Source organism: Phallusia mammillata, chromosome 3, assembly GCF_965637545.1.
Source record: "Phallusia mammillata chromosome 3, kaPhaMamm4.hap1.1, whole genome shotgun sequence".
NCBI classification, from domain to species: domain Eukaryota; kingdom Metazoa; phylum Chordata; class Ascidiacea; order Phlebobranchia; family Ascidiidae; genus Phallusia; species Phallusia mammillata.
Window position 1 is genome coordinate 3,758,008 of NC_137254.1, and position 26,702 is coordinate 3,784,709.

At 35.4% G+C, this 26,702-nt stretch overlaps 1 protein-coding gene and 1 long non-coding RNA gene across 2 annotated transcripts; one reads left to right on the top strand and one right to left on the bottom strand.

Moving 5' to 3' along the window:
- Positions 1-8,059: 8,059 nt before the first annotated feature.
- On the top strand, positions 8,060-18,955 carry LOC145219262 (uncharacterized). The gene is made up of 21 exons (XM_080086647.1): positions 8,060-8,120; positions 9,066-9,232; positions 9,381-9,531; positions 9,876-10,051; positions 10,417-10,555; positions 10,796-10,844; positions 11,151-11,316; positions 11,501-11,658; positions 12,594-12,649; positions 12,712-12,755; positions 13,394-13,435; positions 13,567-13,630; positions 13,713-13,775; positions 15,249-15,358; positions 15,597-15,803; positions 16,107-16,264; positions 16,469-16,640; positions 16,866-16,936; positions 17,574-17,763; positions 17,987-18,095; positions 18,795-18,955. The coding sequence occupies exons 1-21, from the start codon at positions 8,060-8,062 to the stop codon at positions 18,947-18,949; spliced, it is 2,508 nt and encodes an 835-aa protein (XP_079942773.1). The 3' UTR covers positions 18,950-18,955.
- A 4,295-nt stretch (positions 18,956-23,250) lies between these two features.
- LOC145217604 (uncharacterized) lies at positions 23,251-24,195 on the bottom strand. The gene is made up of 4 exons (XR_013857441.1): positions 24,158-24,195; positions 23,716-23,736; positions 23,365-23,394; positions 23,251-23,301 (listed from the first exon to the last, which is right to left on the bottom strand). It is a non-coding gene; the product is annotated as an uncharacterized LOC145217604 (long non-coding RNA).
- Positions 24,196-26,702: the final 2,507 nt, after the last annotated feature.

A 26,702-nucleotide genomic window follows, 5' to 3' on the forward strand; every position in this document is an offset into this window, starting at 1 on the left:
ATTTGTCACGCATTTGTACATTTGCATAGCCACACAATTTTTTACTGTTATTGGTTTCAAACAAGAACACAGCTAGATGAAAGAGGTGAAATATGTGTGCTTGTCAGATGTACATATTTTTTTGTTTCTGTTTACAAACAAAGTTTTATTAACGGGTTTGTCACATATTTCAATGTTTTATTTCAGTGATTCTCCACTGAATTGATTAGATAACGTTTTATTCAAATCGAAACTTTATAGGTTGAATATTTCGAAATAGTTTTAGGTGATGCGTTTTCTATTGACAAGAATGTAGCTGATATTATGTAAGAGAGTTTTTGATCACTAATTATCTACAGAATAGATTTGATAAATTTATGAAGTCCTGCAAATTTATAAGGTGTTTTGTTTAAAACAATATTTAATATTTTGCAAAAAACTAAATTTGGATAGATATTCAAGTGTCATTTGCAATTCAGTCTCAATTTGTGGTGAAAAATAACTTTTTCGAAATAGTTGTGAAAAAAAGTGTTGTACCAAAACAAATAGGATGAAAACCACCTTGTTTGCTATTTAATAAATTCCGGCAATTCCTAGACGACCTGGAGAACAATCGTACGCAAAGTAAGTGGTTCCGGTGGCTGCATAAAATGCGGATTACACGGCAGCAAAATCTTCTTTCGACTTGAATTTATTTCTCAACAGTGTTGCATTTTTACCAAATTTGTCTACAATGTAAAAATTTTTACTTACCCACTTTTTTTGTTTGAACTTCATCGCCTGAAAAAACGAAAACTGAGTAAAAATAAAAATAATGACTAAATTACCAGTAGATACCAGGGAGTCGAACCGCTTGTCATACGGGTTCAGGTTCGGTTCGGATTCACTTCGTTTTGTTTTTAGAGGTTCGGATTCGGTTCAGGTTTTTAAAAATATATATTTTCGGGTTCGGGTTTCGTTCCGGTTTGGGCAAAATTATCCGGTTCGAACTGGTTTGCGGTTTTTAAACCGGTTCAAATTTTCATTAGTTTCAATTTAATTCTACCCAAAAAATTTTTAACCATGCACTGTCATTATTGACACGCCCTATAAGTGTTATCTCGCGTATTCTTCAGTGCGTCGTTTTGAAAAAAAATCGCAAAACATGAAACATACTGGATTTTTTACTGGTTCAGTTCCGGTTCGGGTCCAACGCCAAACAAAATATGGGGCTCAACTCCAGTTCGGGTTTTTAGAAAATCGTAATTAGCGGTTCGGGTTCGGTTCGGGTTTAATGTAATTAACAGCTCAAACCGGTTCGCGGGTTCTGGTTCAGTTCCGGTTCGACTTCCTGGTAGATACCAACCCAAATCGCAATTTTAATCGCAAAAGATGTTCTAGCACATGAAGTGACAGTTCTAGTTTAAAATCGTGTTTTCTGTTGTATGGGTTTCTATTTGATAATTTTTTATATATGTCCCCACAATGATTTATTACTAATGTTTTCACTACAAATGCCTCTCAAAAAAATGAGGAAAAAAACGTTAAAACGATTAGTGTGAAAACCACCTTGCCTTTTTATGTATTTATCATCAATTCCCGCTATGCTGTGAAGAACATTAATGCGGATAGCACGTTACAGATTTAAACTAACAAGCTTATGATTGTCAATCAATGTTAAGGTTGGGGGTGTTGCAAGTAATCCGGATAAATGGAAAGCAAAATCGTCTTTGGTCGTGAAATAATCTCTTAGCAGTGTGACATTTTTACTGCATAACGTACTTTTACACTTTTACTTGCCTTCCTTTTACGTTCCAACTTAATCTTCTGAAATAACAAAATAAGGTATTAAGGTATTTTTTAACAATTTTCTGTCAATTGCAGGTTGGTAAAGTTTAGTATACATAAAACTAGTGACGAAATACCCATCATTCGTTATCCTAAAGATGTAAAACCAAAACTAAGCTTACATGTTTTGTGTTTGCTACACATTATCGAAGATGTTACCAACATGAAGCGAAAGTTCAAGACCAAACGTGTGTTTTTTTATCATAAGTTTCTTGTGTCCAATCGATTGTCTTTGACAACCTACACAAAAAGTCGAAAAAAAATCTTTTTTATTAACACGCGTATCGTTAAATTAATATGCTTGTGCTAATAATATTCTGCTGAACAATAGCCTTAAAATAAATCCACGCACAATGAATTAGTATTGAAAGCAATTCATAATATATACGTGTCAAACATGAGATATTTAATTAAACCTAGAAAGGTGGTTTTCAAATATAATTCCATATTATATATTATATACCCTATTTCCAAATTTACTATACACATCATTCGATCTACACATATGATTGTTTTTGCAAACAAAAACGAATGGGACCCCACACCCGTGTTTGTGCGGATTTACGGTAAACAAATGTTGCAGTTATTTTTGGTTCCTAGGGAGAAATTATTAGAAACCATGGATCTAACTTAAACAAAGTTTTGTCCGTATTCTTTTTGTATCATTATTGTCAAATAATTACAAAAACAGTAAAAAAGAAAAACAAACAAAAACATTCAATTTTGTCTCTTGCTTTGACCTAGATATTGTCGTCCAAGGTCAGTTTTAGAACACAGATTAAGTGTATAATAACGGTGGAATGAAAGTGTTCTGCCAAAACGAACAAGATCACATAAGAAAAAATACATGTTATTTTTTAACAATTCCCACAATGCTTTAACGAAAGTTAATGCTAATAAAGCGTTACATATTCATACTGACAAACTTACGATTGTCAAAAATTATTAAACACAGTTAATAGTCCCATATGCTGCATGAAATGCGGATTACTCGGAAGCACATTCATCTTTGGACTTAAATTTATTTCTCAACTCTTTTGAATTTATTACCACAGAATGTGAAATTTTTACTTACCTCCATTTCACGTTCGAACTCCTCCGCCTGAAAGGAAGAAAACAATGTTTATTACACGTTATGTATTTTTGTTTTTGTGTTTGTTATGGAATGTCAAACTGTCAGATGTTCTTTCACATGAAGCGAATGTTTAAAATCAAATTCATGTTTTTTGTTGCATGATTTCTATAATGCCAAATTGTTTGATTCTTTTGCCCTAACATGTTTGATTACTAATTTTCTCACTTCCAGTGCCCTTTCAAAAATTTCTGGAAAGGAAGCGTTGCGTCAAAACGAATAGTATCACAATCACATTGCCTTTCATGCATTTATCACCGATTCCCGCTATGCTGTGAAGAAATACAATTTTATACTGACAAACTGGCTGTCAACAAATGTTAAACATGGTTAATGGTTGGGAGTGCTGCAGGACATGCGGATTAGTGGAAATCAAAATTCTGTTTCGAAGTGAATTGATCTTTTAAGAGAGTGGCATGTTTACCACATAACGTAAGTGTTTTACTTACCACCCGTTTACGTTCCAACCCAATCCTCTGAAAGAAGCAAAACACGGTGTTAGGGCAGGTGCAGTTGGGACCGCGGTATGGTTTCTCGCACACCGGAAGATTTTCAGGTTCTGCAGAGAAAAGGTTTCAATTGAATGTAGGAAGTAAGCAGTGGTGGAATTTAAATTTTTGTCAGCCAGTTCTATCACAAACGTCTAATTTTCAGCCGGTTCTGTTTCAAAAAATCCATTGACAGTAACCAGTAATGCTAACCGGTTCGCTGATCTCACAAAATTTCGTGAGACGGTTCTATTGAACCGGTGCGAACCGGCCGAATCCTACCACTGGAAGTAAGTGATTAAAAGATGCAAAGAAACCTTGTGAAGTAAAACCACGAAAACGGTTAAGAATCACTGGCCTAAAGCAGGGAAACTTTCTTGCTCTGCGACCCCATTTTAGAAAAGAAATTTCCGCGCGACCCCTTGATAGGTATAGCCTATACACGTGAATGATGTTATTCGCACGTTTACCATTTATTGTCACAATGTCATAACAACGCATGATGTTTCGCGACCCGAAAATTATATTTCACGACCCCAATTTGGGTCGCGACCCACAGTTTGAGAAGCCCTGGTCAAAAGGATTGGATTGTTTTACAATGTATGAGAAAGCAGAAACTGCCGCCTTCATCGCACAGAACCTAAATCTACAATTGTAACATTATCTCGCTATTTGACAGTAATTTAATGCCGCCAATGTCACTGCAGGCCGCGACCATTTGTATATGCTATAAGATTGGAGATTGGGCCATTCAAAACAAATTATTTTGTACTCACAAGTCAATCAAGTCATCTTACTTTTATAGGGACGTGGAGCGATGCTAAAATCCTCTCCCGAACATTTACATTCCAAGCATCCGATTATACCAGACAGCATTACAAGAAATATTAGTAGCATCGTTGCTGTGATACCTGAAAAATACTGCAGTTAGTACACTTTTCTTATAACACTGCATGTTATATAGTTTTTTTAAACATCTTTATATAGTTGTTGGTTATATAGTCGTCGGTAAAAACAGACACTTATCCTAATAGTATTTCGGAACAAAAACTAGCAAACTAAATCTTAAACTTAACAGCAATGCGTTACTACCAAACAAAGTTAGCTGCAGACTGTAAGACCCTGCAAACTGTCTTACTTTAAGTGGCCAATGTCATGCCTAGGCCTTACCTTAAGTAGCCAAATGTCACAATCACTTGTGTAGTCGTCGATTTTAACAGTTCAAGTTGTAGAAAATGTAACAACGCAATAAAATTCCTGACCAAAACATTCAGAAAAATTGGGTGACAAAGTTACTAACATCTACTTGAGCAAACGAATACGCCTGCAAACAAACCCTAAACTATAAAGCTCTCACACAAAACGCTTTGTACATTGTAAGCACAAGAAATGGATTGCCGCACTGCACAAAAAGACATAAAATGTTCGCACTGTAGCGCAGAATGACACCTGGACAACGACATGTTATACCCGCGCCTTGTGAAGCATTCTGGCCTCTCATGGCTGGTTTAAAGGAATGTTTATTTTCGTTACGGTTGAGCGGGCCTTTTTTGTCCTGCCCAGGTAGGTTTGGCAGGGCTGCGTGACTTAAAAATCCGGTCAAGTTGCCGACGGGTTGACAAAACCAAACAGCTTTGTTATCTCTCTGCGCTGACCAAAATTGGTGCTCAAGATATTATTTTGGTAGAATTCGGATCTAGTTTGAAAGAACGCCTTTAGCTGAATTTTGTTGCAATCGGTCACATAACCCAATTGTCGCAATCTGTGCTGCTAATGGGAAAGGCAAATGGTTTACATTGAAACTTGAATTGTCGCCATCCTACACAAACAGTGGTATTGCGTTCTCTACAGTTGCCCGGTTAATTTTTGTTAGAATAACACTACCAAAACGGAGCGATACTTTTGTTCTCTTAATTAACTACTGTCTCGCACCAGTGATTATGACGTCGACGAGTCGCGCCTGCACATTTGTGATTGGCCGGAAAGATTATGTCACTTTTGCTGTCATATTTTGTGCTATATTTAGGACAGTGCTTGCCTGGGCCTTATGGTCATTGGAACGTTCGCATTGTAGTTGTGAAACGTGGTCGTGTCGTGTTTTGTTGTAACTTACTGAACTTTGGAGATAGCCAATTTTCTTTCCATTTTATATTTGTTATTCATATTAAACTTGTTTTAGTTGTTCGGTGTGAACATTACACCTTTGTCCTTAGCAGTAAGCCGTCAGTGCAGGAGAAATCTAGTAAGTTAAGGACCGTGATCCCGCTATAATCGTGGGTACGTTTGAGTAAGCTTAGTTAGTTCTGTGAAAGTTAACCACCTCGCCTTTTCCTAAAATCCTAGGCCAAATCCGGGATCATTCAACTCATTTCGGTCACAATTATATAAATTTTTAATATTTTCAGCTGAATCAAATGGCATCTCGGTGGCGTTGTGAATAACCAACATGTCTGCTTGTGCTGAAAGAGTCTCTGACATGTTCGACCGAACGTCAATTCACCAGTTTGATTACTTCCTCTTGTTGTTGACTTGTGTCTGTCTCCTCATTGGCGCCGCGTCGCAAGCTTGGCGCTTGATAAATAAATGTCAGGCAATAATGAGAAGTTTCAGGTTTCCAACCGGAGTGCCGCTGTACCCCAATATGACATGTTTATTGCAGGGGGAACAGATTTTAGGTAGTTAATGGTATTACTATTTATAATTTTCCAAGGTAAAATGTCAAGTCGACTATTAAAAGCGGCGCTTTTTGTCAGCACGCTGAATATGCTGCCCCGAGGTTTGTGACTTTATTGATTTTTTTGGTGATTTCAAATTGAGTGGTATGCATAATAAATCAAATCGTGGCAGTACGATAAGAACTTTATAGTGCTGTTTTCTGGAGGACCACGGGTGTAGGCTCACTAGAAAAATCCTCCAAGAGACATTCTGTTTGGGTTGCAAATATCACGGATCGTAATGTTACAAAAAGGGGGGCTACGGACCCTGAGGGTTATATAAAGAGGGAAGCGGTGTATAAAAGGTTAGGGATCACTGTTCTAGTATCTAGAAGTCTAGAAAGTAACACTAGTACAAAAATTTAAGTTTCACATTTATTAGATACATTTTAGTACTTTATTTTAAACTATTTTTTTTTAGTATTAATGCGACACCTTTGCGAGTTACTTTTTTGCTAATACGTTTATATCCACTAAAATATTGGTTGTGGCCAGCAAATGTGGTGCAAAGCATCGTTTAAATCTTGATATATATTTTCGTTTCTTTTTAATCATTTATAAGAAAGTAAACTGATTTTCAGATAATAATAGCGCTTTTTTTGCAGCTGAAACTGTTTCCTGGAATAATAAACAGAGTATCCATATCCATCTTTGCACTTCTTTTATTTTGTATGTTGTTTAGTTGTACACCAACCGAGTAGCATCCCAAAATTCCTTTGTGTTACATGACAATACGTTGTCATACGGCACAACGGGAGATGTTGCGTTATATTTTCGAAAATCAAACGATATATTTTCTTAATTTGGAATATGTTGGTTTAAACCAACAAATTGGGCGAAAGACGCGATGGTGGCAACACTGAACAAACGAACAAATACTGACAGTAACAACAAACGAATAATACCGACATGTGACATACAACAATAAGTTCCTTATATGATTGAATCGAAGAATAGTGAACTTTTGACCACAGCAGTGGAAACACGTTAAAGGAAGGTTAAATTAAAATGAAAAATCATGTACAAGAACTAATAATGTTTTCCCTCACACTTTTTGTTTATATTTCACGTTATTGCACTTCATAAGATTTAATTTGTATATACTTTGTCTACACGCACACTTTGTCTATATTTAACTTTAATTATGTTTTAATTTTTTTATAATAACACTTCCAAAATGTACGGCTACTTTTGTTCACTTAATTAACTACTGTCTCGCACCAGTGATTTAGACGTCGACGAGTCGCGCCTGCACATTTGTGATTGGCCGGAAAGATCATGTTACTGTTGAGCTGCCATATTGTGTGCTATATTTAGGGTTGTGCTTGTCTGGGCCTCGTGGTGTTTGGAACGTTCGCGTTGTAGTTGTGATACGTCGTCGTATTGTGTTGTAACTTGTTGAAACTTTGGAGATAGCCAACGTTCTTGCCATTTTATATTCATTATTCATATTAAACTCGTATTAGTTGTTCGGTGTGAACATTACACCTTTGTCTTTAGCAGTAAGCCGTCAATGCAAGGGAAATCTAGTAAGTTAAAGGCGGTTATCCGCTATAATAGTGGATAGTGTTGGGTAAGCTTACTTTGTTCAGTCAAAGTTAACCACCTCGCCTTTCCCAAAAATCCTAGGCCAAATCCGGGTTCACTTAAATGATTTCGGTTACAATTATACCGATTTTTAATATTTTTACCTGAATCAAATAGTATTTCTGTGGCGTTGTAAATGACCAAAATGTTTGCTTGTGCTGGGAAAGTCTCTGGCATGTTGACCGAACGTCAGTTCACCAGTTTGATTGCTTCCTCTTACTTTTGAGCTGTACTGTATCGTCATTGGCTTCGCGACGCAAATCGACCCTTAGGAAAAAAAATTTTTTTTTGGTAGTTAATGGTATTACTGTTTATAATTTTCCAAGGTAATAATGTCAAGTCGACTATTAAAAGCGGCGCTTTTTGTCAGCACGCTGAGTATGTTGCACCGAGGTAAGTGACTTTATTGATTTTTGTTGTGATTTCAACTTGAGTGGTATGCATGATAAATCAAATTGTGGCAGTAAGATAAGAGTAAACTTTGTAGTGCAGTTTTCTGGAGGACCACGGGTGTAGGCTCACTAGAAACATCATCCAAAAGACATTGAGATTGTGTTGCAAGTATCACGGACGCTAATGTTACAAAAATGGGACTACGGTTTTGATAGATACTTAAAGGGGTCTACGGGTCCCAAAGGTGACTTAAAGGGAAAAGCGATATGAAAAGTTGGAAATCACTGTTTTAGTATCTAGCAGTCTAGAGAGAAGCACTGGCACAAAAATTCAGGCACCACATTTATGATATTTTGTTTAGTATTTGTTTAAATATTTCCTACCTTGGTATTAATGCAAAAAATGCTTTCTTTGCTAATACGTTCATATCCATGAAAACATTGGTGGTTTTTAGGAGAAGTCGTGCAAAGCATCGTTTTCAACTTGATATAGATTTTAAATAGCAATATAAAGATTCACGCTAACATCTCTAAAATCAATCTAAAACTAACACCACATGGCAAATGATTCGATACTGCAAGGAAGGGCATACGAGTTACTGTTACGTCACAAATTTTTAACGAAAATATTGGTACATAAACATTTTATGTTTTTTTGTGCTATGTTGTATACTGTTCTTTAACAAATTGTGACAACCGGGCCGCAGTACACCAACCAAGTAGCATCCCAAAAACCCTTTGTGTCACATAACAATAGCTTGTCATACGACACAATGAGAGATTTTGCGTTATCTTTGCGGACATTGAAAGATACATATTTTCATAAATTCAAAGCTTTGGAATATGCTGGCTTAACCAACCAAATTGGGCGAAAGACGCCGTCATGCCAAAAGTGGTACAGGATGTAATTGAGCATAAGCTTATTATACTGTTTTACTTTTTTCAGTTTCGGACACACAGTGTGCAGTGCAAAATGTAAGCGCTGCTTATTATAATGCAGCAATTTCCCCTAACTGTAACACATGGGCCCTACGATTTGTTTCAACTGGAGTTTCCTCTCGGTTAATTGCGCATTTCCGTTTGGGACAGCTTGCTGCAAACAACTTTTGCAAGGTAAAACTTTACAAATTTTGTCCTTGCAATGAGCTCAGTTCAATATTCATCTGTTAGTTCCCCGATAATTTCGAATTTCATTTCTTACAATTAGGATTTATATACCTGTCTTTAACCTTACGCGTGAATCGTAAACAAAAAAATCTAGATTTACGAGGGATCTGACCACCAAGGTAAATTGGCTGGAACGTTGGAAGGTGGAGGCTTATCTTTTCCGGTTTTCGTTGAAAGCTCGTCTGCTTATATATCTTGTGTCACAAACCTCACATCGGAATCTGTGTCGTTTTATCTACAACAATGTAAGTCAGGCTTACGATTCATTTATAACCTACGGTTGTTTTCTAACCGAAGCGTAAAGCAAGTAGATGAAACATGTTTTCGGGTCGGTATCAGAAACAAATAAAATGATGTCAAATGCAGACAAAAATAACAATGAATTAAATGAAAGTATAATTTTCAAACACAGTTTTAATGTACAATAAAATCGTAGTTGATGGGCACTTTTTAAATATTGGTGATTTTCCATTGCGTATCGGATCGTCCACTAGACATAAGTCACAGAAAATTAACAACACGATGGTCAAAACAACTGCTTGAACTAATTTTACTAGATGCACTGTCTGAAGCTTTTTGTGCTTTTTAGTTACTTCGTGTGGGGAAGATGTTGCTGATATACCGTACAATTTACTCTCTCCAATGTTTCCTCGTAACTACCCCTACTTTGCTGGTTGTATTTGGAGATTTCAAATGAATAGCAGCACAACCTTATTGCTCCAATTCTCCACATTTACCACTGAGCTCAACTACGACATTCTATACGTAAGTGTCTTAAATTATAATGTATCCTAATCGATTTGAAAATGTTTATAACCTAAACGCAACGAATCGATTGGAAACTGTTTGGTATCTTTAGGAGATTTCCTGCCGTACGCACTGAAATTCATACATGTATAAGTTTTTTAAAAAAGCTGGATTTTTGAGTAACATATTTATTATAAACTGCTTTTCCAGTTTGCTTTTACTATTGAGAAAAACAATCAATATGTTAAGGTGGCAGAAATCCTATTTTTGTCGAGCGCCTAATTTTATGACGAGAAACTTGCGGCCTTAAGGAGGTATGCGGCCTTTTAGGACATCAAGTGTGGCCTTCGGGGAATAAATGTTAACATTTGTATTGTTTTCAGTTCAAGAACGAAGAGGGCAATGTGGACAAATTTTCGGGGGAGCTTGGGTCATTTGATTACACGGTGACAGCAACTAATCTCACTGTCTTGTTTGTGAGCGACTATAGTGGGGCGAGAACTGGATTTAGTGCGACAGTAGGTGAGACAACTCTCCTTTTAGGCACAAAATGTCAACATGCAAATTATTAAAATACACTTGAACTCAGCCAGCATGGGTTATAGGTTAAGGGTGGTCTGAAAATAAATTTTCAATATTTATTTTGAAAACTTGAATTAACAAATTTAATTTGATGTGCTGAAGTAAATTTTAATCCACAAAAGGCAGAATAGTGCTCGAACTTCTATATTTCGTTTAAAAATTGTTTTTTTTTATATACAGTAGAAACACAATCATCAGTTGAATGTAGGACTGAAAACTTGATCATCAGGTAGGTTAATACTTTCTTTTTGATACTTTTGTGAAATTTATTGATAATTGTTGAAAGTAATATTCAGAAGATTGTTGAAAAAATTGTAGTACTTCAAGCATTTTGTTGTGCTGTCTGTTTTGTCATAAGCCTGCAATTGCTTGTTTTTTATTGATTGAGACATCTTTTACTTATCAGCAATGGTTCTTCTAATGGGATGCCGCTAGAAAAACTGCAACATAGTATAGATGTTTGGAAAATGAAAAAAAATGACTGGTTGTCTAGACTTGTATAATGTACGAAAACTTAACAGTCTAATATTCGCAGAGTAACAGCTTATCAACAGAACAGATTAGAATACGAACTCAACGACACGCTTTACATCGCATTGGACAGGGAAACCTCCCTTTCTCAACTCAATGACAGCTGCAAAGTCACGGGGTCAAACCCAGTGTTTACCTTTGACATTGGCCAATGCAAAGGTGCTTTTAAGGTAAAGTTGGATTTTTGTTCCAAACACATAGAAAGTTTGTCCTTATTATTTTTAGAAAACATTAGCTATTAGGACCAATTAACAATACATAGTTAGGTATAATGATAAGTGTTATAATCTTTTTATTGCTGCATAATAAAAAGCTGCCAATTTGGAAATATGTAATTTTCGTGATCTTATACAGAATGAAAACGGTACGGTGTCGGTGTCTTTCCTGATCTGGAGATACCTAGCTCCATCCCCTGCAGTGATCCAGCGTGACGTTCAAAACAAGCTCAATGTGACTTGTTTATTTGACGCGGACCTTCTTATCTCGTCATCCAAAATTAGTACACAAATCGGGTAAGGAAAAGAAAAACAAACCATTATATAACAGCTATGGAGTGGCATTCGGCACAAGACAACATGTACAAGACACACAGTAGGCGTCATAAAACGTAACACGTGGTCTTTTGTTGACAACACTTGGAAACAAATTGACAAAAGTAAAACAGGATGTTGCACATGACAAAAACATCCAACCACTCCACGAATGGCATACGGCTGTGAACACATTACACAGGACATAGAACACATAAATCTACCCATGGCACAATACACCTGGCCCCCACGACATGAAATACGGTAAAACAATATCACATCTGCAACATGTCACAAAGCATGCACCCAACAGCACTTGACACACTATGTATGACACGGATCACAGTTTGTTTGTCCTTCCTTTTTTCGGTAATTTCGGTTGTTATGTGCACTTTGCCATATTAGGTGGCAAAATCGTTACGGGGTGGCTTAGTACTTCTCAGATAATGCCAAAATGTTGTGGAGAGTGTGTTTGTATTGCTTTCTTTTGTAGATACAATTTATCATACAATTAAAGCACAACATGATGATACAGAAAAAAAAGACAGAATTGATTCTGTACGTTTCTGAAGACATGGTTTTAATGAAGTTTGTTATTTTGCTTTTAAATAGTGACAAAGCATGTTTCACAAAGTATGAGATTTTTACAAGACATAAAGCTGCTTTAAATAAAGAATATAAATATTATTTGAAATACTATTCGGTGCAAGTCACTTCCACCCTCAACGAAAGTCTTTTTGTTTTAACTGTAACTCGTCAGTAATAACTTGCTTAAAAATAGTAAAGTTTTTGTTTGTACAAAGAAGCTGTGTGCTTTTAACGTTGCAAAATCAACTATTTTGAATTGCTTACCTTAGTTTTTGTATTATTACTGAGGTTTACCTTTAACTATTAATATATGCATCTACTCTACAAAGGTCAGCAAAAAAGAAGAAAAAGACTTCAAATAAGCGAGTAGACACTACTCAAACGAGTTAGTTGTTGGATAGTGGTTAACAAAACAGTTGACAATCTTTAATCATAATTTTGTTTCAGATTTTCAGCCGCCGTCCAAAGAAACACCAAAATACTCCAAGCGGGTGAACGTTGCATAAGTTTTTAGTGTTATATAATGTAATATTTCTATTAGTTAGCTGGCATAGAAAAGGAAGAACAAAATTTGCAAATGTCTATTCTGTTTGAACTTTTCGTACATTTCAGATTCAAATATTTGTCACAGACTATTAGCTGTGTTCAAACAAGCGAAAAAAATGGAAATCTACAAATATACAAATTAAAGTTGGCATTTTGTGAATACCAAAATCTCGCCTTAACAACTTAAATCAAATTAAAGAAAATCGTGATACAATTTCAAACTACTGCCCACCAACATCTGTTAACAAGTCCTGTCAGTTATTATTATAAGAAGTGTAAAACCCATCACGAACAATCCAGCGATACACGATCTCCTGTATCATTAAGATATATTACATACAAAAAGATAAATTATATCTTAATACATTTGGTGGAATTTCGGATTTGAAGGTATGGTTACAATTATATTAATGTACACATCCTTTCAAGTTTGTTTCAATTTGCCCCAGTTTACACAAGCAGACTTTCAAGTTAAGTAACAACACAAAGACCACGAAATCGTTGATTGTGTTTTCATTTAATCGCACAAAATATGTGGGAATAAGCAATCACTTAGCGTTTTCATTTTTGTTTTGTTTTGCAGGGAGAAGCTTCACTATACGATTTGCCCACTTATTTCCAAGAGGTATTGTTAGCCAGAATTTTAGATTTTTTTATCATTTTTTTTCCTCTTCTGATTTTGTCTGTGCTTGAGATTTTGTGACTAAACTCAAGTTACCGTTTGGATTCACGCATCACAAAAATATTATTGTTTAGATTCCAAATATGATTCAGAACCAATATGAACTAAACGATTTGGACCGACCAGCTCAAAACCCACGTAAGAAATATAATTAAAAGTTCGCTTGTAAACATGGTTGGACGCGCATTTTTGTTGTTACCAATAAATTGGACTTTTCCAGGCCCATTTGCATTTGACAACTTCGATCCCAATGGACCTCTAGCAGAAGAACCAGCACACATAGGTGGCGATAATGGTCGAAACCCCGACAACCAGCTGCAACTAGAACAAAACCAACCTCATAACAACTAATGGTTGTTTAGTACAAATATAAAAGAACTAAACAAACGATTTTAAATTTGCTCTGGTTTCACTTGCCCCTGCAGGGCACCGGATATATTGCTATCTTTTTTTATCTCTCCAATCGTGAAATGCTTTCGCCTTCTGTTTTATACTATATGATGTTACAGCTTCTGTTGAACATGCAGCAGTAAACAAAAATTTAATTAATTATCAAATTTATAAAATGTCAATGTTTTGTGCGTTTATTTTAAAAATGTAGCAATATTTTTCCGTATGTTTCTAGCTTGTTTTGAATTTGCTAGTACGCTCACGTTTTGGCAAGGGACTTTACCAAAACTATACGCGTTAACTGCGCAAACGAGCTGCCAAGCTAATTGATTATCAAACTCATTTATGTGGTAAAAAATTCTAATGTATTCTCTAAAAATGTTGATGTTTAAATTTTAGCCTGTTTTATGATGACGAATATTTAAAACTAGAAAACTATGTGGTTGCTTTTTTTTGTGTATTTATATATTGTTTATAAATTACTACGCAGTACAAAAATATCAGAATAAAAACATTCATTCCTATTAACTGAAACTGAAACCAAATGTGTTGTGCAATTTTCTATTATATCTTTTAAAAAATGTATTTTGCAGTCAATCAATCCGCTCATTACATGCACGACTTTGCACACTTAAACTGGGTATCCTAACGAACATCGTGCAGTCAACCATATAGATTGTTGCAAGCACGTCTTTGCATGCTTAAAAAGCGTTTTCTAACAAGCTTCGTACAGTCAACCACAGCGCTTTAACCATTGCGTGCACGGCTTTGCACGCTCAAAGCGGAAATTCTAACGATCGTCAGTGATAACGCTTGTTATATTGTAGTTACAACTAAAAGAATTTTTTTCAACGAACTTCGTTAAACAACCAATTAACTATAGTTATTTGTGCCAGATTCTAGTAGTTAATTAAAGAATTTGAAGTAAGCTGTAGACAATGTAAGTGTCAATACAATATCCACATTAGTTAGTATAGTCACATTACGGCAATTAGTGGAGAGAAAAGTCGTGAAAATATGATACACCTAAATTTATCTTGAAAGGAATAAAGAAAAAAATTAAGCCCAAAATAACCATTAGTAGCAGACATTTAGTTGTCGATCTTTATTCTTCGTCATATAAGCGCGATCTATTTTAAGACCATTTTAGAAGCGTGGATTTCCTGATGAAAATTGCTCTGACCTATTCACAATGAGTTTAGGAATCACGATGCACATGGGTACAGTAAAAAAGCCATCATTGCAAAGTTATTGGGCATCAAAGCATCGCTTGTTGAAGTGTTTTGTCCACAACACATGGGTCGGAATAGGTTTTTAACCGCCCCGCATGTTTTGCATGTTAATAATAATTTATCACACATTCAAGCTCGAGAAGATGGCCATGACCAATTGCACAAAATCCGTCCAGTTGTTGACATACTGCAAGGCACATTTAATTTAGCAGTGAAACAGACTCAATCAATTTTCTTGGATGAGGCAACTTGTCCTTTCAAAGGAAGATTTAGATTCCGCAAATTTAATCCAAATAAACCACACAACTTGGAAATCAATATATATATATATGAGCTTTATGACAAGATCTGGACACTGTTTTTCTTTTCGAATGTCTTGTGACTCCCAACAAAGTGACAGTAAAGGGTCAAAAATCCATATTCTATTGATGGACTTGCTAAAAAATTATCTTGACAAAGGTCACATTGTGTATCATGGACAGGTTCTACACTTCACCAAAAACAAATCCGTAGTACATGACACAGAAAGGAGAAAAGGTCATGACCCTGCTGCAGTATGTCATGGAAGTCTTAAGCTGTGTGAGGAAAATAGTACATCAAGGAATGGCACCCCAGTTGTGACACCATCATTAAAAAATAGGCTACAGGGTGCCACTTTATACAGAAGATTTCACCAACAGGGAAATCCAGTATTATGCAGAGAGCATTTAGGGTCAACTGCAAGGTCATGGGGTCAGACCCGGTGTTTGTGTTGGACATTGGTCAGTGTGAACTTGTCTACAAGGTAAAATGCAATTGCTTTATATATCAACGCTGTATGATAATATTTACAATGCTTAGACATACTTGGTTGATTTCAAACAAAAAAATGATAATTAGCAAAGACGAAATCTAGTTTATCGCACAAAACAAACAGGTATTTCCATTGATTTGTTTAGTAAACTTTATTGCGTTCGTATAAAACATGATTACGTACATTTTTGTATGAACAGAATGAGAACGATATGGTGTCAGTGTCTTTCCTGGTCTGGAGATTCCTAGCTCCGTCTACTGACGTGATCCAACTCGACGTTCAAAACAAGCTCAATGTGACTTGTCTATTTGAATCCGATCTACTTCTCTCGTCATCCAATGTCAAACCACAAGTTGGGTAAGGGGACAACAAGGGCACATGCCATATGTTACACGGCACACGACATCAGTTGGTAATAGTTTCCACGAGCAATGTTGGCTTTATCATCACTAGTACTAGCCAAACATTATGAAAAGTAACAAATAAAAACAAGAAAATGAAACTTTAGTTCTAAATCAATATAGAAATCTGTTTAATTTTCTTCGAAATAACAATGTGCAGATCCGTTGAAATTTCGGCTGAGAAAACAGGAAGCTTTGACGTCGCTCTAAATCTTTTTACAAACGAACATTTCAACGAAAGCTTGCCCGGGGAAGTCACTGTGCCCAACTACATATTTGCTGAAGTTAAACTTAAAGAAATTTCTCCACGCAACGATGACTTCACTGTCCAGGTAAATCATTAAGGCAACAAAGGTTACTAAATTGTAGTTCGAGTTTTGTAGAAAATGCACATTACACTTGTTGCATTATTTTGTGTGTGACGTTATCCATCTTCTTGAGTAAAGATTTTAAAACTGTAAAACACTTTTGAGTTTTTATTCCCATGATAAATATTTAAGCATCATTTAGGTGCTATAGGGGTTGCACATTTGATTTCAGTACAATTTTGTGCACAGCTTGAAGAATGTTGGGTCACACGCGTTGAAAACTCCAGTGGTTTGCCGAACTACCCTGTTGTAGTAAGCGGGTAAGCATTACTTGCATTGGATTTGTAGTGATCGAATGTTTATGTTAATGTTCGTTGATGAGTCTCAAGGGTATAACCGTGTCACTACAAATTAAAGAGTTATACCACCGTCCTTAATCTCCCAAGCTCCTGGGCTTGTCAGGACCAAGTCCTAGAAACACTCGTGTCTTGCACTTCAGTTCGTTTGTTTATTACTTCAATGCAAGTAATTGAACAGTAAGCCAAAGAGTTAACTGCAGTAAGACTAAAACTGTTATGAGCCATTACATCAGCGGTACGTTTTATAAATTCATAGCACGTGACATTAACTGCACAACTATGCCTTTGCCGTTAGCGCTTGCACATTTTCTCACACACAAAACAGCGCCAAATTTACCGCACAATACCAAAACATACGATTAAAGCGGGTAAACACCAGATAGCAAGGTCGAACAACCTCCTAATTTAACTGTAACAGGGAATATTATCAACTCGAGCAATTTAGCAAGTAAAACCAGCTAATTTGGTAAATAACTATTGCAAGGTTTGCACAAATTATTACGTAATCGCTACAGATTTGTAGTGTGTACTCTTGCTTTTCATAAAACTGAACGGCACACTGTTTTAGCCTTGCGTAATTTTGTGCCAATATGAGTAGATGTGTTGCGCCACCCAGTGGAGGCGAGGCTGCCGACGCGAAAATGTTGATGCGAAATTACCAAGCCAACTTTGCGACGTTCAAGCTGATGAGCTTTGTGTGGACAAACTTTACCGACGCAGAACAATTTATCTACATCCACTGCGACGTGACCGTCTGTCAAAACTCAACTGGACAATGCCCTGGACAGGTGAGTTGAGTTTGTTTGTTTTGATAAACTCACTATAAGTCCGTTCTCGAACTGCTTGCACAGTTTGCTGGATTATATTTGACTTAAATAGTTTTCAATAGGTTTGCTTTAGTGGAAATACACCGGGAAAAAACACGATATGTCTAAGGTTTTTCAGGTTCTAGCTTCTTGATTTTCACAGCTGTGTGATGATAAAAATTGTTAATATAAAACTTATCTGCAGATGTGTGGAGGAAGAAAAAGACGATCTGTTGACAACAATGGACGCAGCCAGCGACTTTCTGCAGGGCCAGTGCACATCTTGCAAACTACCAAGTATTTGCTTACGCAAGGTACCAACTCAATAAGTAAACTCTTCATACTTTAGTTGCCTATGTTGTAACTACTCAAATTATTGTATTTACCAATTAAAACTCTTAGGGATATATTTTTTTGGGCTATTTTAGGCCTCAATTATCAAAGATTTCGCCTGTTTGTATGACTGACATTACTGCGCCTTAAAGTGAATTTGTTGTTTGTTTTATTTTAATCCTCAAAGAGCCTGCAACACCTGAATGCGTTAACTAACAGTCAGTCCACGGTCGAGCTGCTAGATTTATAGCAACTACGTTATAGCGGAGGGGACGTTAATGTAGTGCAATCCGTCGGGTTTCCCTGGATTAGAGCAATTCCAAAGTTTCTTGCCCAGTGAAACGCAAGCTGCCGTCACAGGATTAGAACCCACAAACTATTGAATACAAGTCGGTTGAACTTGTCAGTCGACCATCTTGGCAAACTTATGCATAGCTTGACTCCTAAAGTCACTTTTCGTTTTGTTTTGTGTGAAAGAAACATACATTGCCTTAACCAGGAATCAAAATTTAAAGTTACTTCTCGAATTGGCTTTCAATCTCGCGCAAGCTTGGCCTACTTTGAAGTTTATACTAGAGTGGCATTATTTTTAGTCTGTATGAGGTGTTAATCTCTAGTTCCAGTATCAAATGCTCTCGTACACATATGTTTATCTAAGTTAAACATACTTTTTATCGCAGACACTCCAGGAGACAGAGGTGAAGCAAATGAAGTAGCTGGCAACATCTTCTTACTTGTGATGTTTGTTGTTCTGGCTGCTGTAATTATCGCAGCCGGTTACCTCGTACGGGGCAAAATTGCCCAAAATGTAAATTCTAATCAAATTGGTCTGTAGATAACTTTTCACAAATAACACTGCACTGTTTTTCACGACATTAAGTCGCTATTTTCATCAAAACAACAAACTAGGCATCGATTTATTCTAAAATTTGTAAATGTTAAATTTGCTAGAGTTTTCAAAACCAGTCATTACAGTACATGTAATATTTACTGCTTTATTGTTGTCCGAAAAATACCATGTGATTTTGTTTGTATGACTGTAGAACAATATAATCGGATGCAATTGATACTGTGTGTGTGTTGGTTATACGGCCACCAAAGCTACATTTCTACTTTTCACGTTTCATTGACCGGTTTGAGTAGGATGTGTCTTCTATATATATTGTGATAGGAAGCATCAAGAAGTGTAAAACATTGTTCGCAATTTACAGAAACTAGTTTGTAACACAATTTGACTTCCTTTCACAGGAGTAGTTTTTTAAAAATAATTGCTATTAAATAAAACTAGAATGGAAGTTTAGAAATGACAGTCACAGCCAGAATAAAGTTTTATGGTGAAAAAATTTACTGGTTAAGTATTAATAACGTTTATGAATGTCGAGAGGAAATAATCTTAACAAGCTGATTTGTGGTGGATTTGGTTTGTTTGGAGTGTTTCTATTGATGACTGAATATAATTTTATGGACAACTTAATGCTTCCACCTGGTGTAATGATTGTATACAAAATATTCTATTAGTCAAGTCTATAGAGCTCTTCTGGCAAAAGTATTTTTATTCCGACGTTTCGACGTCCTTCAATATTCTATTAGTTTCAGATTCAACCAAACTACTGAAACATCTACATTATCTGATGAAATAAATCCTCACAAACACATTGTTATTTTATATATTAATGTTTCGAAGAAAATCAAAAAGAATTTCGTTGCTTTCGTTAGACTTCAAATATGGCGGTTTGAATTTCTATGGTCTTACCCATTGTTACATCTTGATTACTTAAATGCTGAATTGTTGATTTTTGTACTACTTTGAACCAAAGTGGCTAAACTTCTAATCAATCTAGAACACTTTCAGTCAAAGATTGTAAGACGGTAAGGTAAGTGCAACAACAACTTCGCTTTGTGAAGAAGGATGTAACCCAATATTGCAAGGTACTACACGAGCGCATGGTGCTGCTGTTTTTAATTGTACAATTGCTTAGTTTGCCTGTTTAATATTTTAATAGTTGCAAAAACTCAATGTAAAACTTCGTGTTACCGCAGGTTTGCTTGGTGCTGCATGGTTTAATTGCGCTGAAGCAAACATTAGTTGTTATGAGCTTGGTTTCGTTCTGGTTGAAACTGGTTGTCCGGGTTTCTACCATCATCGCCATCTGTTCGTGCTGGTTCTTCTGCTGGGGGTGCACCAGGGTCAAAATTGTCAAATGCAAATAAACCTGAAAAAGACGCATTAATTGGCTACAAATGCGTGCGTTTAACTAGATACTCAGGCGATCTTCAAATATATTTCCGACCTTGGTTTGGAGGTGGTCGGTTTAGGTTGTGTGGATGTTCCACGATACTTGTTATCTATATGAGAAAATTTAATCTGAAATTTTAAATGCGTCAAATTTGCATTTTTAACAGCTTTAATTCATAGATTCTTTGCCAAGGGATTTACTATTTTACCTCTTCAGACGAGCTGGACGATGATCGCTTGAAGGACTGCACAAAAAAAGTTACAGTGCTTAGTTAAAAACGAAGATGCACACTCAGACATTGTTGCTCCAAGGGTCTGTAACGCCATCATCATTTTAATCAATAATATCAACCTAATGGTATGAAACGGTAATTAACCCGGTAAGCTTTGATATTTCAGGGTGAAATGTAACATGCATTTTTTGCCCCAAAATTATCTCTTTAAAGTATAAAAAATTTTAGGGGATAAAGTACTTTTACTTACATCAGATGAACTATCACTCACATATAAATCCTGCCAAAAGAAATAAAACACAAGGTGAGTGCATTTATTACGAAGTTTTGTGCTTTAAGTTTCGTAAACATGAAATTGGTGACTAAATGACCACCAAACATTAACCAAAGGGGCATAAATCCAAATATATATTTTTGTGTTTGTTACTTAAGCGAATTCTTGATAAAGTGTCAAAGATGTTTTCACATGAAGTAAATATTCATGATCAAACTTTGGTTTGCTTGTGTGTGGTTTCATTCTATCGAAACTGTAGGACAGAGACAGCTAAAACAAAATTGCTTTAAATTTTGTGCTTCATTTCAAACAAAGATAATTGATTTGCTTTTTCCTGGACTTTTCCTGAAGTGTAATCATTTCTAATATTTATTTTTGTAACTTAATGGTCCATGACATAAGAACATTTTTTTGTCTTATCATATATTCTCAAATGCTTACGTATTGATTGCTGATTCCCAAGCAAATGTATTTAGTAGCAAAGGAATTTTCCAAGTTCGAAATGTGGTTAATATTATTATTTGGTCTGCTATGTTTATTGTTGCTTCGATTTAAAATAGGCGATTGCGCATGATTTATTTATTGTTGCATTGCGGCCCATTATTGCCAAATGCAGCATTATAGAACTTTATTTTTGATACATGGCTTTTGGGGTTTATGGCTCTAATTTTACTATTTCTATGGTTTCGCCAAATTTCTGCAAAAACAATTATCATCGCATTTTTTTTAGATATATTATATTTCTTTGATTTAATGTATGCGTCGTTTGATTTAATGGAGTGAGTTTTTTTAAGTACTAGTGGAGGTCGCATGTCACCGCCTAGAGTGGTTCATGTTTTTGCCAAAGACCAAAGACATCAATGAAATCGTCGAAGAATAATACCGACAATAGTATGATTTATTGGTTTGGTGTACATAATGCGACCTAGAGAAAAGCAAACCGATTTCGCTCAAAAATTATCTCTCAACATTATGAGTTTTTATACCGCAGAATATAATTTTACTTACCTCATATACATATGCATCATCAATCAGACGCCAATCCTGCTAAAAAACCGAACACAGGTTACGAATTTTGTGCTTTGCGAGTTTTTATAAAATTTAGTAAATATAAAATTTTGACTAAATATCCCGGAACATTTACTAGGAAGGTATAAACCCAAATAACTATTTTTTTGTATTGTTATTTAAACGATTTCTTGATAAAGTGTCAAAGATGTTTCTTCACATGAAGTAAAAGTTCAAGATCAAGTTTTCTTTTGTACAACATATTTCCATCCGAACTGTAAGACTGAGACAACCAAAGCAAAATTGCCTCAAATGTTGTGTTTTGTTTTAAACAAACATATTTTTTTTACCGGATGCTTAAGTGTCATACTTTCTAATATTTATTTTTGTAACTTTATGGCCTGTGACATAAAAGCACCCAAAAATCATGCTACTAAAAACCATAGATTCTTTGCTAAGGTTTTTACTACCTGGTGATTTCACCTGTTCAGACGAGCTGGACGATGATCGCTTGAATTAAAAAAATATATAATTAAAAATACGGTTTTCTTCACATGAAGTAAAAGTTCAAGATCAAGTTTTCTTTTGTACAACTTATTTCCATCCGAACTGTAAGACTGAGACAACCAAAGCAAAATTGCCTCAAATGTTGTGTTTTGTTTTAAACAAACATATTTTTTTTACCGGATGCTTAAGTGTCATACTTTCTAATATTTATTTTTGTAACTTTATGGCCTGTGACATAAAAGCACCCAAAAATCATGCTACTAAAAACCATAGATTCTTTGCTAAGGTTTTTACTACCTGGTGATTTCACCTGTTCAGACGAGCTGGACGATGATCGCTTGAATTAAAAAAATATATAATTAAAAATACGGTTTTCTTCACATGAAGTAAAAGTTCAAGATCAAGTTTTCTTTTGTACAACTTATTTCCATCCGAACTGTAAGACTGAGACAACCAAAGCAAAATTGCCTCAAATTTTGTGTTTTGTTTTAAAAAAACATATTTTTTTTACCGGATGCTTAAGTGTCATACTTTCTAATATTTATTTTTGTAACTTTATGGCCTGTGACATAAAAGCACCCAAAAATCATGCTACTAAAAACCATAGATTCTTTGCTAAGGGTTTTACTACCTGGTGATTTCACCTGTTCAGACGAGCTGGACGATGATCGCTTGAATTAAAAAAATATATAATTAAAAATACGGTTATGTCATGTTTGCCCTGTGTGTATTCGTAACATGTATTAAAATTAGATGGCGGTGTGGTTGTATGTATTTGGAGGTCTAGCTCTGCTAAAATAGGTTAACATTAATTTAAACTTAAATTAGTATACAAAGCGTAAGAGTGAATTCACGCTTGATAGGCTAACTAGAAACGTTACAGTGGTTGTTTTACTTACCGATGAGTGAGGGTGCAACTCATGCTGTTCCTTAATAGAACAAAAAACGATGTTAGGGCATTTTATGTCACAGAACGTAATTGGTTTACTCACCTTCTTTCTACGTTTCAATTCAACCTGCTCCTGAAAGGAAACATAGAAAAAAATCAATCTTAGGGCTTTTTTATCACAAAACGTAAATGGTTTATCTTCTTTCTACGTTTCAACTCCCCTTGAAACATAAACATAAAGCGGTTATAGGGCATATAACAACTTGTTGACCTCGGCGGTTTTGTGAAGGTCAGCAAAATAAAACTAGTGACCAAATACACAGCAAACAGTAACATAACACGGGACAAAACGAATTCGATAAGAATCTGCATTTCATGCAAAGAAAAGTTGTTTTTTGCCCCAAATTATTTTTCAAATGTATTGCATTTCAACGCAGAATGTATAGTTACTTACCCTGTGACGTTTCAACTCCATCTGAAAGAATCAAAACATGGTGTAACAGCATTTACTACAAAGTTTATTTAATCTTTAAAGCAAAAATTTGCTATCCATCATAGCCAAGTGTAGCATTATGAAATGTTGTAAGGGCCTATGTGCTAAATATTTTACAAAGAACAAAACTAGGATAAATTATCATGTCATATTGTTTCACATGTTGACATTTGTAATTCAGTCTTAACTTGTGGTGAAGAAAAAATAACTCATAAAAGAAAAGAAGGCCAAAACGAATAAGATTGAAACCACCTTGTTTTTATGAATCAAACGTTCCAGATTCATACTGACAAACGGAATGATGCAAGTAATGGGGCTCGATGAAATACAAAATCTTTGTTTGACTTAAAGTCACCCTCAATAGTGTGGCATTTTTAACACGGGACTTAAATATTTCACTTACCTTTCTTTTACGTTCCAACTCAATCTTCTGAAAGGAACAAAACCCGGTGAAATGCATTTATTGCAATATATTGCCCTAAGCGGCTTTCAAAGATCAGTAAAGTAGAATTAGTGACTAAAAACACAGCAAGGGCCGATAACCTTATATTAACTTCAACTATATTGGTATAAAATTCCAAAGAAATAACTAAACAAACAATGGTTTTGACAAAAAGCAACTCCTCAAAATTATGTTACCATGGATGGTTGTGATGCCGGTGAAGAGGCTGATCCGGAAACATTCTAAAATTTAAATGTAAATGCTAAAAGCATTTTTTTAGAATAACTTGCTCAGAAATTGTGTTCCCTAAACACCATCGCCCAAAGTTAACCAAAAATGGCAAAAAAATAAAAAAATACACACGATAAGCTGGGATTCTTGGTTCCACAAACTTGTTTGTTGGTTTATGTTACAGCAATGTAATTTATACAACAAAGGTTCTCTCAGTATAAAGTTTTATTTGTTGCTTATATCATATTTTTTGTTAAAATTCACTCAAGTTTTGGAAGGATATTTTCTTTCAGAAAATACAAGTTATAAATTGCAAATTCAACAATTTTCCATTTAATACGTGTCATGAAGATGTAATAAAAACGGGGAAACTAGAATTGTAACTAATATATTTTAGTAGCCTACCGTTTTTTCTTCGATAAATTCGCCGCTTGTACTTGAAGTGTGGATTGGCTGTTCCACTATGTTATCTTTCAAAGTTATTACCTTTGCTTTTTCCGCTAAATCAGATGAAAAAAGAGTATATTCTTAAAAATACCACTGCTTGCACAAAAAATACCAAACTTGTCTTTAAATTGTAACTGAATCCTTTATTATTCTGTTTGTAACCTACATTTATTTGAAAAATCCAGGCCTACAAAATAACACAAAACTTAAATAAGGTGTTGTGTTTAAATTATTCTTTGAAAGTTAGACATTATATCTCAACTCTCACGCAAATTTATTAATTATAACAATTATTAATTTGCTTTGCAATATCTCATCGCCAAGAGAGCAAAACTTGTTGGTTCTAATCCCACCACACTTGTGTTTTACGTATCAATTAAAAACATCAATCTAACTTATTGGAAACCTGGCGACACGAACCGATTAAGTTTGTCATTATCCTTCTTCTATATATCACGAACAACATAAACAAAAAACTAACCTTTTTTTGTTGGTTCCCCCATATACGTCGAAGCTTCTCTTTTGCAATGGTTTAAAACACATGCACCTAAAATTGATGCAAACAGAAATATTCTATCCAATATACTGTAAAACAGACTAAGTAAAGTAAATACAAAGACGCAGATTTGGATTTTTCACATAATCGGAGAATAAATGATGTCACCAATACGATGTAGGCTATTCAGCTTTAATAGTTGACAGGTTGAAAAATAAAACTTAAAATCTGAAAGCTAAACAAGTTACACGGATGTTTTGATGCTTCAAAATCTATTTAGCTTATTGTCATGTCGAGCCACATCTATGTTGTAACAAGCAAAGCTGTAGTATTTGGTCAGCATTATTTTTGACATGAAATTAGAACAAACACTGAACGGTAAGTAAAGGTCTAATAACAAATGGTTCGGGCGTACAAACATATGATCAAAATGTATTTAACATGTAACATTTGTTTCTAGCTTAGTTCTTACGAGGCTGGTTTCGTTTGATAGGTAAATTGCACCATTTAAATGCACTTAATTACAATATTCAAACACACACAAAAAACACAACATGCAATCACAACAATGTTATAAAACCACAACTTTAAGGCAAGTAACGTACCCTCACTTATTTGTGCCAAATAAACCAACTTTTAAAATCAGAAATCCACACACAACCATAACACAAACCGTTTTGCGCAGGTTCAAGCTGCTTGATAGGCAGAAAGCAATCGGTAGGCGATCGTTCGTTCATTTCTACGGGATATGAGCGCCGGAATCAGTCAAGCGCGAAACCAGAGAGCAAAAATGAAACAAATAGTCTTACGCAGGTTTGAGCGAACGCGATATGCTCAGTGCAAACGGGCTGTCAGGACTCGTTCACGCAAAACCTCATCTCAGTGGGGCACATGAGGTTTTGCGGTTTCCGTTAAAAGCCTTAGGTTACCAAACGCTGGTCTGTTGCCTAATACAAAGGAAATCGGTCATATTTTCAGTAATATTTTCCAGGCATCAAAATTTTTTATGAATTTTTTTCATATCAGAGATACATGCTTTTGTCATCCGATTGATTACTTTTGTAAAAGCACAACTCAAATCTTATAAAGAAACAACGGGTACCCGACTACGTCACACACATAATGACGTCACTATGACGTCATCATAGAATTATACAGACCTTCCAAAAAACGCCAATTTGTGAAATATACATCGTAGCGTACTCAAACTTTACACATGACGTCATCATACCTTCTGATGACGTCATACCAGAAATGACGTCAATCGCACATCATTAACACAACTTTTTTACATCTTAAACTAAGTTAACTCTGTGATGCTACCAATGCAAA

Bases quoted from the DNA above. Each gene is read 5' to 3' on its own strand.
- LOC145219262 (XM_080086647.1), top strand. From the start codon at position 8,060: ATGTCAAGTCGACTATTAAAAGCGGCGCTTTTTGTCAGCACGCTGAGT. The intron at 10,556-10,795 runs GTGAGACAACTC...TTTTATATACAG, and splicing joins TGGATTTAGTGCGACAGTAG to TAGAAACACAATCATCAGTT. The intron at 12,650-12,711 runs GTTAGTTGTTGG...ATTTTGTTTCAG, and splicing joins AGTAGACACTACTCAAACGA to ATTTTCAGCCGCCGTCCAAA.